The sequence below is a fragment of the Littorina saxatilis genome, linkage group LG14, assembly GCF_037325665.1.
Source record: "Littorina saxatilis isolate snail1 linkage group LG14, US_GU_Lsax_2.0, whole genome shotgun sequence".
Lineage (NCBI taxonomy): Eukaryota > Metazoa > Mollusca > Gastropoda > Littorinimorpha > Littorinidae > Littorina > Littorina saxatilis.
The window spans coordinates 2,291,037-2,305,200 of NC_090258.1; the positions used below are offsets into that span (position 1 = coordinate 2,291,037).

The 14,164-nt window shown below is 43.7% G+C and overlaps 1 protein-coding gene across 1 annotated transcript in view; it reads left to right on the forward strand.

Annotated features, from left to right (window-relative positions):
* The first annotated feature begins 4,065 nt into the window (after positions 1–4,065).
* Positions 4,066–14,164, forward strand: part of LOC138946884 (uncharacterized) — a 23,837-nt gene continuing 13,738 nt past the window's right edge. Inside the window, exons 1-2 of the mRNA XM_070318276.1 lie at positions 4,066–4,404; positions 5,793–6,164. Coding sequence (XP_070174377.1) covers positions 4,110–4,404; positions 5,793–6,164 — 667 coding nt within the window. The 5' untranslated portion in view covers positions 4,066–4,109. The remainder of the gene's footprint in view (positions 4,405–5,792; positions 6,165–14,164) is intronic.

Below are 14,164 nucleotides of genomic sequence, written 5' to 3' on the forward strand. Positions count from 1 at the left end.
TCTCTAACGACGATGCGGGTTTGTCTGAACCCATACATTTGAAAGAGGGTTTTTACCGTTTATTTCTCTAACGACGGGGTGGGTTCAGGGAAACCCACAGCGCTACTTCAGTGGGTGCATCGAGTTTCTCCCTTCACCGACTTCTTGCAGGGGAGGGAGAGGGGGAGGGAGAGGGGGAGGGAGAGACTGAGAGAGACTGAGAGACTAAGAAAGAGAGAGAGAGAGACTAAGAAAGAGAGAGAGACTAAGAAAGAGAGAGAGAGAGACTAAGAAAAAGAGAGAGACTAAGAAAGAGAGAGAGACAATGAAAGAGAGAGAGAGAGAGACTAAGAAAGAGAGAGAGAGAGAGAGAGAGAGAGAGAGAGACTAAGAGAGAGAGACAGAGAGAGAGAATAAGAGAGAGAGACAGAGAGAGAGACAGAGAGAGAGACAGACAGTCAGATAGACAGACAGAGAGATACGGACAGACAGACAGAGAGACAGACAGTCTCTTGGAGACAAACAGGCAGACAGACACTGTTCCGCCGCTTTGATAATTATGGGTGTAGCAGAACCCGCGCCGTCGGCAGAGGGATAGTTACAATCACTACTACTCTTTAAAAGTATGGGTTTGTGTGAACCCGCGCCATCGGTAGTGTTTATGTAAATTATCATAATCAATTAATTTTAATGTTTTGTCATGTACACACTAAAAATTTGCAGACAGAGAGCAAATTAGGTGTGTGAGAGATACTTAAAATTTCAAAACGATACCTTTAATGGTTCCAGAGTTACAATGATTTTAGTGTGTCTCTGGGTACAGGTGAACCCAGGAAGCACGGCAAAGGTTAAAAGGGGCGGGGGGGGGGGGGGGGGGGTCGAAAGCGAGTCTTGTAAGCATTTGTTTTTCTTGTTTGTGCGAGTTGAGTTCAAGGTTTAAGTGCTGTTTTGTTATTTGATAACTGACATTGAATTGCTCATGTGTTGTCGATGATGCGTTTTACACCACTTTTGCGTAAATTCAATAAAACTCGTTGAAAAAAAAACCTCGTACTTTCTTTCAAGCTTCTTTCTAAACTTAACAAATGCACGACAACTGGTAGCCAGTAAACTTTTGTTGTAATATTTGGCTGTAAATCGAAATATATTCCGACGTTATCATTTGATAGGGTAAGAAAAAATCGGGCATAAGTTGCACTTTACACTTTTTAGTTGCACACTGAAAACCGTCGGCTTGTGAACATTTACTGATTTTCACAGTCTCTGATTTTTCGACACTGGGGTGTGTCCAAGCACACACGACTCTGTTGTTGTTTTGCGAAACTGAGAAAACTGAAAAGGTCATTTTGCTTTCAGTCCTGTGAGCCCAGTTTCTGTCAATTCCGTACCGTTTGGGTTGAAGTCCGACAAATGTGACCCTCCACCACGGAATGAGTCGCATGTCACCGTTGCATGATTTTCATATTTGAGGTTTTTTATGCTCTATCCAGTGGTGAAACCCGTTTTAGAAAAGAGCGAAAACTGTTTGAGTTATAAGCCTGTGACTAAGGTGACCCTCACACTTTTACCAGACACTCCCCGGACTTATTTATTAAGCCTAGCGCAGAACCGCGCGAGGTGACATGCGACTCATTTCGTGGTGGAGGGTCACAAATCTGGGGACTGGACTGGACCCCTTTGAACTCGGAAGACCACAACTTCCAATAGCAAGATAAAATACTTTTTGTCGAGACAACTGACTGTGTTATGCAGTTAGTAAAAGAAAGTCTTGCAATATCACAAAATGAACACTCGTGTCCTTTGATGTAACTTGCCGTATTGTTAGGGTCTGTCAGTCTAGATGGGAACGACAACAGAAGGACAAGATTCAAATATATGTCCTTCATGCGTTCACAATGCTGTTAGTTCATACACAAACACACAATGCTGTTAGTTCATACACAAACACACAATGCTGTTAGTTCATACACAAACACACAATGCTGTTAGTTCATACACAAACACACACATACAGGCGCACGCACGTTCGCTCGTTCACTCGCACGCATTTTAATACATACAAACACGCACATACATACACACATAAAACACACACACACACGCATGGGTACTGAAAAGAAATGTGTTACCAGGAAGACAAAAAAGCCAATTGTGCAAAATAAATACAAGAGGTCACCAATGCATGTAGATAGTATAACATATACACACGGCACACTGTAGCAACAACAAACAAACAAAATCCTTCAAATTAATGTTTTCGTAGTTTTCCTGGTGAAACTATAACCGGCGAATGATAGAATATATTGTGTGTGTGCGTGTGTTTAAGTGTGTGTATATGCGTGTGTAGTGTGTGTGTGTGCGTGTGTTTATGTATGTGTGTGTGTGTGTGTGCGTGCGTGTGTGTGTACGTACGTGCGCGTTTATGCGTGCGTGTGTTCAAGTCGGTCCCAGTGACCGTGGGAATGACATGCTGTCAACACAACAATTTCAGCGCAACATCCGTGCAGGTATATAATCTTAAACAACATTAGTAAGAATACCTCCACAAGACATTGTTATGAACAACGATATTAGTCCATGTCACTCAGGGGCGGACCTAGTTGTGAATAAGGGGGGGGTTCCAAATTGGAGCAGAGGTCCAGGGGCCGCTCAGGCCCCGGTGGGGTCCAGGGGCAAAGCCCTGGTGGGGGGTCTGGGGGGTGAAGCCCCCCAGATGCTGAAGGAATTTTATTTTTTTAGGTCAATCGGAGGCCTCTCCTGGAAGATAACAAGGTATCTATTCAGTAAATATGCGTGTACAAATATGTGCACCTTTGACTTTGAGAAGGCAATGTGCTATTATATATGAACTACTATTTCAGTATAACTAATCATTTCAAAAATAATTCGGAGGGGGGGTTAGCCTTTGAGTTTCTCGTCAGTTTCAAGCATGTTGCATTTGGAAGGAAGGAAAGCACAAGCGCTTTATTTTTTTTACAAAACAAAACAACCCAAAAAAAACGGATGGGGGGGGGGGGGGTTCCGGGCACCCAGGAACCCCCCCCTAGGTCCGCCCCTGTCACTAATTAACAACGCGCATGTGACCGGGTTGTTTACTCAATAACCGGCCATTATAGTCTTCATGATAAGCTACAGGCTTTAAACACGGGCCAATGAGCTACGAGTCCTGTGCTTGTTACTGCTCTGTGACGTAAGATATCCATTACCTAGCGAGACCACAGGCACACTTTACAGTCAGAAGAAAACACGTATGTGAGTGCGGTGTAGTTAAAGCTTTGATATTATACTTCTCGTAACTTTTGATTTGGATGACATTTCGGGAGGCTGTGGTTTTCACATAGAATAAAAGGTGTGAACAAGGTCTGCCAGACTACAGCTTCTCCCCAGAAAGGTAAGACCCGTGTTTTTCTGTTCTCTTCCTTTCCCTTCTTTCTTCTGTTTGTTAACTAGCTTGCTTGCTTGTTTGCTTTCTTTCTTTCATTCTATCTTTCTGTCATTCTTTCTTTCTTTCTTTCTTCCTTTCTTGTTATTGCTTTGTGTGTGTATATGTGTGTTTATTTCATTTTTGTTTGACTTCAAATGATTTCTCCCTAACTTTTCTTTTTCTTGTGTCTCGAAGTCACCTGATGTTTTGTTTGTTCTTTGTTCACCAGGTTTATTTTCCTGTGTATTTTATTGTGCGTGTTATATGTCATCATGGATGACATCTCACTCGAATTCTCTATCTGTATTTGTACCGAATTATGTTGATTGTTCGGCTGGTTGGTCGGTTGGTAAGATGTTTGGGTTTGGGTTTTGTTTTGTTTTGAGTCGTATTGTGTTTAACGGCTTGCTTGCTCGGTTGGTTTTTGTGTGTTTGACTGCTTGTTTGTTTTGTGTGTTTGATTGCTTGTTTGTTTTGTGTGTTTGATTGCTTGTTTGTTTTGTGTGTTTGATTGCTTGTTTGTTTTGTGTGTTTGATTGCTTGTTTGTTTTGTGTGGGGTTGGTTTTTATTTTTTTTATTTATTTATTTTTTTTTTTATTGCTCGTCTGTTTTAGAATAACACTAACAGACGTGCACTTCATTACCCATAACAAACTTCTACTTTTGTGTCATTTCTCAACAGCTTTCCCGCTCAAGCCAATCAAGATGGGAGGTTGGAAACTAATCAGCCTCGCTCTCGCGCTTATCGTCTCCCTGGCAACATCAACCAACGCGGCCACAGATATAGCAGTGGAAGACGCCCCGGCAGCAGCCAACTGCACAGCTGACGATGGTTCCGTGATCCCGCATGGCAAGGACAAGCTGTACCCAGCAGAGACGAGCTGCACCATCCTGAGGTGCACTGACCACGGCCTGGACAGGCTGGTGGCGGAGTGCGAGGCGCCCAGGTGTGTTCAGCCCAGGAGGAAGCCCGGTGCTTGCTGCCTTACCTGTCCGGATGGTGAGTAATGGACTAGGCTGGGATAAAACAGATCGAAAGTTTTTTTTTTCTTTTTTGTTCTTCTTCTTTTTTCAATTCAAAGTAATCGAGTTTGTTCAGTCCAAAGAGACCGAGGTTTTTCAATCTAAAGAGATCAAGATTGTTCATTCAAAAACGATCAAGATTATGCAGTCAATGAAATTGAATTTGTTCAGTCCAAAGAGATCGAGGTTGTTCAGTCCAAGAGATCGAGATTTTTCCGTCAAAGAATTCGAATTTGTTCAATCCAAAGGGATCGACATTTGTTTTAGTCAAAGTAGATCGAGATTGTTCAGGCCAAAGAGATCGAGATTGTTCAGGCCAAAGAGATCGAGATTGTTCAGGCCAAAGAGATCGAGATTGTTCAGGCCAAAGAGATCGAGATTGTTCAGGCCAAAGGGATCGAGATTGTTCAGGCCAAAGAGATCGAGATTGTTCTGGCCAAAGAGATCGAGATTGTTCAGGCCAAAGAGATCGAGATTGTTCAGGCCAAAGAGATCGAGATTGTTCAGGCCAAAGATATCGAGATTGTTTAGTCTTAAAACAGATAGATATTTTTTCTAATCCAAAGAGATCGAGATATGTTATGCTCAAACGAGATTGGGATTCCGTGCGTGTTTAGTGTCAAGAGGTAAAAACTATATGGGCTCATTCAGAAGAGATCGAATTTGTTCAGTCCAAAAAGATCAAGTTTTTTCAGTCAAAGGAATGGTGATTGTCAAGTTTAGTTCAAAGAGGTCGAGATTGTTCAGTCCAAAGATCGAGATCGAGATTTAACGGTCAAACGAGATCGGGATTCAGAGAGTTTTTAAGTTTAACGAGGTAGATACTGGGCTCAGTCAGAAGAAATCGAGATTGTTTAGTCCGAGAGTATCGAGTTTGTTCAGTCCAAGGAGATCTAGATTTTACTGTCAAACGAGATCGAATTGCGTGTTTAGTTCAAAGAAATAGGAACTGCCCCGTTAGAAGAGATCGAGATTGTTCGTCAGTTCAAAAGAAATCGATATTGATCAGGCAAAAGGTCTCTCTGGCAAAGCCTGATCTTTTTAAGCCTGCCCGACGACAGCTGTTTAAGTATCGTATTCATAACTTCATAACTTCCTCGTGGTTTTCAGTTTCTTCTAGATTTCAGTTCTGCATCGTGGGCCTTCCTTTATCAACAATGAACCTCGGGTCATGTGACACAATTTCTCAATCCTCAATCACCAGGGTTCAACTGCCTTTTCCCCCCTCCGGATGTGCACGAAGATCGTGGATTCAAACAGCATGTTCATCAACCACACACACACACACACACACACACACACACACACACACACACACACACACACACACAGATAATTATATCACACGATTCCTCTATCTTCCAGGCTTCAACTGCCTCCTGCCCACCGGCGAGATCCTGGACGCTAGCAGCGCGTTCACCATCGACACGACCCGCTGCGTCTGTCCCACCATCACCACCGGCCTGGGATGGGACCAAGACCTCGCCCTCGCCGTCTGTCAACCCGTCACCACCACCCCCGCCCCCACTACTCCGCCGCCCCCCTCCTGCCTTCTGTCTGACGGGACGGAGATTGGGGAGGGCGAGGTGAGTGTGGTGGGGAGGGAGGACGGGGGGTGCACGCGACAGGAGTGTGAGGAGGGGGGTCGGCTAGTGGTCAAGTACGGGGACTGTCCGGCTGTGGAGTGTCCCGAGCCTGTCAGACGTCCCGGGGCCTGCTGTAGGACCTGTCCTGACGGTCAGTCGTGTCTTATTGTGTGTGTCTACTTTTTGTTTTGCGCTATGTCTTCTGGTTTCTCTTTCTTTCATGGTACAGGACCTGCTTATCTCTCTGAGATGTTATCAAAATATTCAAACCTCTCCTCTCTTCGCTCTGCAACAGATACCAATGTACTTAGTAAACCAAAAAGAAACAGAAAATCAACTAACTATGGATTTGAGAGATCCTTCAAGTACCAGGGACCTCTTGTCTGGGAGAAAATCCCCCGGAGCATTAGGGATTCCCAGTCACCATCTGCCTTTAGAACAGCCCTCAAAACACACATGTTTAAGTTAGACCTCTGAAGGAGATCCCATGATCGGTGAGTCATTGGCGCTGCCACGTGTATTATCTACTAAAGTGTGGCGTTCGTGAAGATGTGTATGTGCCTGTGTGTGTTGTACTAGTATAACGTATGCGTACATGGAATGACATTGCGGGTTACCTGAACATTGACAATGACGAAAGAAAGATTGTGTGTGTGTGTGTGTGTGTGTGTGCTCGCGCGCGTGTGTGTGTGTGTGTGTGCGTGTGTGTGTGCGTGCGTGTGGTGTGTGTGACCATGTTTGAATTTATTCGGATTTAGTTCTCTTTCCTTGTTTGTATTATGATTATGTAAGTGTAAAGCGCTCTGGGCTTGTCACCACGAGGTTTACGCGCTATATAAGTAATCGTTATTATTATTATTATTCTGGTTTGTTTTTTCTTTTTTTGGGGGAGGGGGCTTTCTTTTTTTTTTCTTTCTTTCTCTTTTTCTTTCTTTTTTTGTTTGTTTCTTTGTTCATTTTGCTGAATACATTTCGTAACTAACGCTTATACCAATCTGCAAAGTTGATTCAACAAGGAAACCCAATTTTGCACAGGTATACATTATTGAGGCTGTTGGTTGTTTGGGTGCGTGTCCAGGTAAATATCTTACTCCTGTAGTACAAGACTGAACAGATCCTTGGTGATTTGCTTGGAAAGGAATGCATCCTTACAGATTTACCAACAGTAGCCTGAACACAGCTATCCAGTGTCCATTTGCCATTGCGGGCAGATTTACCAACAGTAGCCTGAACACAGCTATCCAGTGTCCATTTGCCATTGCGGGAAGATTTATCACCAGTAGCCTGAACACAGCTATCCAGTGTCCATTTGCCATTGCGGGCAGATTTATCACCAGTAGCCTGAACACAGCTATCCAGTGTCCATTTGCCATTGCGGGAAGATTTATCCCCAGTAGCCTGAACACAGCTATCCAGTGTCCATTTGCCATTGCGGGCAGATTTATCACCAGTAGCCTGAACACAGCTATCCAGTGTCCATTTGCCATTGCGGGCAGATTTATCACCAGTAGCCTGAACACAGCTATCCAGTGTCCATTTGCCATTGCGGGCAGATTTATCACCAGTAGCCTGAACACAGCTATCCAGTGTCCATTTGCCATTGCGGGCAGATTTATCACCAGTAGCCTGAACACAGCTATCCAGTGTCCATTTGCCATTGCCATGCCTTTTGCGACATGAATAGGGTTCCGGGCATTTCGTTCCACGAATTTCAGATTGTCCGGCTGTTTCGCGAAATTATTCCTACATTAAGCCGAAGTTTACGAGTCTTGAAACAATTTGAAACCCTTTCTTGGCAAGGAAAGACACTTCAAGGAAAGACACTTCAAGGCAACACGACGTACGGCGTGTATATTTTATGTTCAAATGTCATTTTCACGGTCCTGCGCACTGCGCGTGTATTTGACTCCTTTGCGACGCGGAATGTTCCGCCTGAGAGTGACAGAAACGTCTGTTTAGATGAGACACACTGGTGGTTTTTTTATGACTATAAAAACAATAAATGTTTGATTTACTCAAGACCAAAAACCGTCATTTAAATTTTTGTAATTAGAATTAATTAAAAACTAATTCATTAATTATTGTTGTGCTATTGATACTTTCCTTCCCATGTCAATGATCTCGTAAACCTTTACAGCACCATCCGGGCATTTTATGTGGAATCAGCGCGTCCATCAATTTAAAAGACACGCCAGAAATGCACCGCCTGGCTGTAATTTGTGTGGAGCGGGGAGTTTTGGGGGAATGTGGTTTTTATTTTTTATTTTGGGGGGGGGGGGGGGGTGGATTGACATGGGCGTCAGCTACAGCAGTAATTCAACAACAGAAGAAGAAAACAAGTCGCGTAAGGCGAAAATACAACATTTAGTCAAGCTCAGTCGAACTCACAGAATGAAACTGAACGCACTGCATTTTTTCATCAAGACCGCATACTCGTAGTTTCGTCAATCCACCGCTCGTGGCAAAGGCAGTGAAATTGACAAGCCAGAATAGTGCGGTAATGGTCGCGCTGAGCGCGAGAGCAAGCTTTTCTGTACCTCTCTTCGTTTTAACTTTCTGAGCGTGTTTTTAATCCAAACATATCATATCTATATGTTTTTGGAATCAGGAACCGACAATGAATAAGATGAAATTGTTTTTAAATCGATTTCGGACATTTTATTGCAATCATAATTTTTATATTTTTAATTTTCAGGGCTTGTTTTTAATCCAAATATAACATATTAATATGTTTTTGGAATCAGAAAATGATGAACAATAAGATGAACGTAATTGTGGATCGTTTTGTAAAAAATAATTTTAATTACAATTTTCAGATTTTTAATGACCAAAGTCATTAATTAATTTTTAAGCCTCCAAGCTGAAATGCAATACCAAAGTCCGGCCTTCGTCGAAAATTGCTTGGTCAAAATTTCAATCAATTTCATTGAAAAATGAGTGTGTGACAGTGCCGCCTCAACTTTTACAAAATGCTGGATATGACGTCATCAAAGACATTTATCAAAAAAATGAAAAAAAGTCTGGGGATATCATACCCAGGAACTCTCATGAAAAATGTCATAAAGATCGGTCCAGTAGTTTACTCTGAATCGCTCTACACACACACACACAGACACACACACACACACACACACACACACATACACATACACCACGACCCTCGTCTCCATTCCCCCCTCTATGCTAAAACATTTAGTCAAAACTTGACTAAATATAAAAAGAGAAATAATTTAACAACAGAAAATCTCACACTGAAGGCAGCCAGGCTGTGCTTCTTTTTTTCAACATGGTTTTATTTCTTTTTGGTACATATATAACACTAGAATGAATACCCGCTTCGCCGGGTAGCCGGCTTCGCCGGGAAGAAGTACTTAGAGCCGTACGCCGGCTTCGCCGGGTCCGAACAATGGACCCGCCAAGCTTAGGTCCCTCCCAGATTCGTGGAATGGGAACAGCACGAAAATGATTCAGTGGCCATAATGCCATTCCTGACCATATCGAGTCCCATCCGTGTCGACGAATGTAACCGTGTTAATCACCTTTGGAGGCGAACTCCACTCAAACAGGATTGAGCAATTTAGAGCTTATCTCTAAGCCCTTTTGAACTGTTATGGCTTCTGAAAGGAAGGCCAGTACATAAAATTACGTTAAAATTAATATTAAAAGTCCTACGGTTTTGAGCCATTAAGGACTTGAGTGTTTGTCCGCTTTCAAAAAGAGGAAAGAAAGAAACAAAAAATAAGGAGAGGAGGGCAGGGGGTGGGGTTGAGTTGATAATGCTCTGTGGAATTTGTTAAAATGAAAAGTAGTTAAGATGTTTCTTGGTAAGAATTATAAGTCTGTATTCTATATCTTGAATAACGGGCTTGTAATATTATTTTTTTTTTTATTTCAAATCGAGTTAAAAAGTGGAACCTTTCAGGATCACCAATAAAACCAAATAGATGAGCAAGTAAGAGGAACACGAACAATAAATCTCAAAACTTTTTACAAATAAAAGGATTAAGATGTAAGCCACGAAGGCCGTGGTAATAAAAACAATATGTACAGTTTGGCGACTAGTGGGCCTTGGGTGAGGATATGTTGTCTAGAAGGTAGTCGCTGGAATCAGGAGGGATGGCGGGAGCCACTCGACCTCAAACTGAAACACGCTGATGTGATAATCTGGGCTTAGTTATACCCACAGCCCCATGTCCGAGTCCCTGACCAGTCGGCACAGCAGCAAGCTGTGTGACCAGCCTAGAGAACTGCTACTGCGCAGATAATCCTGGGGACTCAGACCATGGAGCTGCATATGGTCATATAAGGTTTTAAAGGTAATTCTATTTGTAGCGCATGGAGCGAAAATGTGTTGAAATGAATAGGGTTCTCCACAATGGCAGGACTTGTTAAAGATATGGAAGCGGCAGCCGCCGGCACGGAGGCGTCTGAAGATAGTGAGGAGGTTTGTTGGGAGATCGGGGTGTAGATCGTTCATATCAATGGGTTGATAGGACAGAGATGTTACGTACTGACTTCGAATGAGTTTACGGATTTTACTGTAGAACTCGGTTACTGAGTAGCCGATGTTAGTGTTAGCTGGGCTAGATTCTGCCGCTTCTTTGGCAGCGACATCCGCCAGTTCATTTCCCCGGACCCCTACGTGAGAGGGGACCCAGAGAAATGATACGGATGTGCCGGATGAGATTAACTGGTGACATATAAAGAGGATTTCTCTTTGTAGCTCTGCCCGATTTGATGTGTTTCGATGCAGAGCTTGTAATGAAGAGCGCGAGTCAGAGCAGAAAACTACCGCACGCGGTGTGACTGGGAGGTCATTTATAAAAGTGCATGCCATGAGCAAGGCAAATAGCTCGGCTGAGAATATGGAGATGTCTTTATTAAGAGTATATTTCCTTGAGATTTTGAGATCTGGGATCACAAAGGCGCAGCCAACGCTGCCGTCTGCAAATTTGGATCCGTCAGTAAAGACTTTTAAATGCTCCGAGAATTTGTAGTTTAGGGTTTCTTTTGTAACAGTAGCTAGGTAGACGGGGTTATCTTTTTTGGTAGTATTATCTTCACTGTCGTATATGATAGTAGGGGTTTCCTCAAGCCAAGGCGGGTAGGAGGGCGGGGGGACCCTGGCCAGCTCACTGACCTTCACCCCGCTATCGGCTAGAATGCGGTTTACTGTGTCGGATAAGGGTAGCGTTTTGGCCAAGAGTTGAGTGCTATGTTTGGTGTTGGCCTCATAATTTTGGTGCTGAGGAAAAAAGTCAGTCAGGACCTCGCAGGCAGAGTTCTCTACCGCGTGGGCTCTGACAGCATACTGAGCTGAACGGAGTTTTATCTCATCCACAAGGGGCAGCCACCCACACTCGCTGTAGACTCGACTCTTACTCGCTTGTTGGGAGAGTCCCAGAGCTATTTTGAGCGCCCTGCACTCTATAATAGCCAGTTTTTTCATGAGCGCCGGGCGCGTCGCGAAATAAGCTTCGCACCCGTAAAGGAGGCGGGAGCGAATTAATGCCCGCACTACCTCTGTGACACACTTACGCCCTCTGGCCCAGGATTGGGACGCCAGGTAGCGTATGATATAAAGATCCTTGTTGGCCTTATTGATCAGATGTTCGATATGACTGGTCCAGTTAAGTCGGGTATCGATGATAACGCCGAGGAACTTAACTTCTGAGCTCGGTTTGATAATATCACAACCTATCTTTATACTGCAGTTCCTGTACAGTTGTCTACGGGAGACAACAAGAAAGACTGTTTTATTTGAGGCTAGTTGGAAGCCGTTGGTGTACATATATTGACAGAGGTTGTCGATTTTAGTTTGGTAAGAAGATAAGTCAACAGTGTTGGTAACTCTGTTATGGCGTGGTCTATTAGTGTCTATTAAGGCGAGGTCGTCCGCATACAGAAGTACACTGGCACCGTCAACCTTAACAGAAGTAATGTCATAGAGCATGATGCTGAATAAGTTTGGCGCGATGATACTGCCCTGGGGAACCCCCATGTCCAGCGCATGGGTTTCGGACACCGAAGAGCCCACCCGGACAGACATCTTGCGATTGCTGATGAAGTTTTTGATGAATTGGTACATGTGGCCAGAGACACCGATTCTGCCGAGTTTTAGGAGTAGACGAGCATGCCAGACGCTGTCGTACGCAGATTTAATATCAAAGAAGGTTCCAAGAAGAGAATTATTACTATGTGCCAAGGTCTTTTTGATTTTTTCAGTGACGTGCACAATGTGGTCCGCACACGAACGACCTTGCCTAAAACCTGCCTGGCATGTAGGAATGATATTGTGTTTATTGAGGTGGAACTCCAGCCTCTGGTTCACCACACGCTCAAAGATCTTGCTGAGGTGGGGGGTTAGTGATATGGGGCGGTAACTGCCAGGTAGATTGCCCGGTTTTCCGCTCTTCAATACTGCTACTACTTGTGAGTCTGACCACGCTGCGGGGATAGTATCCTTTAACCAGCATAGGTTGAAAAACTGAGTGAGCAACTTAACAAAGTTAGGTGGTAGATGTTTTATCATGTGATATGATATTGGGTCTAAACCTGTGGATTTTTTTGGGTCTTTCACAGAAGAGATGGCGTTTTGGACTTCTTTTGCCTTAAACATGCAGTTTATAGGCAACTGGTTGTCATCTGGGGGGTATGTGAAACCCTTCTCCTGATCTAACCTATAATTGAGTCGTTCAGTATCTAGGGATTTTGATTGACTATTTTTGGCAAAGGTATCTGCTAATAGGTTTGCCTTTTCAGAGTCAGTTGTGGTCATTTTATCACCCGATAGTAGTGGCTTTTCTTTAGTTCTGTATCTACATTTAAATCTGCGGATTTTCTTCCAGATTTTGCCACAGTCTTTGTAATCTTTAGTTTCTTTGTGGACAAAGTTTTCCCAGTTTTGAAGTTTAGCCTCAGCGGTGATCTGGTTAAATTGTATTTCAGCTGACTTCATATTCGTGAAGTTAGCGTCTGAGCAGTGCCTGAGATATGTCCTAATGTGATATCGCTTGTTTGCCAAGGCTTCATCACAGTCTGCATTCCACCACTCATTCCTTTTGGCCTTACAGTTAGGATTTACTGATTTAAGCGGAATGTGATTATTGGCAGCAGTGAGTATACATTGACGTATGTTATTGTAAGAGGCTTCGATGTCATCCGTAAGGAGAGTTTCCTCCCTGACACCCTCGAGCTCCGCACGGAAGCTGTCCCAATTTGCCTGTTTGTAATTGTACTTTTTTCTGACCTCCGAGTTATTGCGATTAGGGGCGAAGTGGCGGAAGGTAAGAACAATGGGTAAGTGATCGGAGCCGAGGGCGTCCGGGAAAACGTTCCAGTCGATGTCAGTGACTATGGCATTTGAGCAAAGGGAGAGATCGATTGCTGACGGGGAATGGTCAGCTCTGTCTGGAAGTCTGGTTGCCGAGCCATCGTTTAGTATACAAAAGTCAGTTTCCAAAATGACGTCAGCAAGGTTGCTATTGGCATGTTTGTATCTAGGGTTAGCAGAGTCCCACAGAGGGTGGTGATTATTAAAATCACCCATCACGCACCAGTGTGCCCTGCCATGATCCAGGGATTTTAGCCAGTCGGTAGTTCCTTTTTTATTACACCCGTGGGGGTAATATATGTTAACTATGTTGAGGTTTTTGGATCCTTTTATTTCGATTTCAACAGCACATGTACTGAGATTTTCTGAACTAGGGATGAGAGGTGCAAAGGGTTTGTAATTTAAGGAAGACTTTAGATAAATAGCTGTTTGAATGAGTTGCCCTGAGCCCTTTTGCTCTACTATGGGAGGGAAGTCAAAACCATCTATAGAAGGCAGTAGGGAGCGTTTTCTCTTGACTGACTGGATAACTAAGATGTCAGCAGAGTGATTTGATATATAATTATATAGCTGAGAGAAGTTAGAGTTGATAGAGCGACAGTTCCACTGTAATATGATAAATCCGTGACCGCTTTCACCTTGTTCAGCCATTTTAACACGCACAAAGAAGGTAAGTTAAAGGGCAGATTTAAAATAGGTTAAAAAGTGGTTTTAACAGCTTTCATATCCGTCACGGACAACTGCTTGGCACCAGCAAGAGCGCCCAGCGCCAGAGTGGCGCCGCCGGGAATGAAGCGTTCAACCTTGGTGTTGGAGAG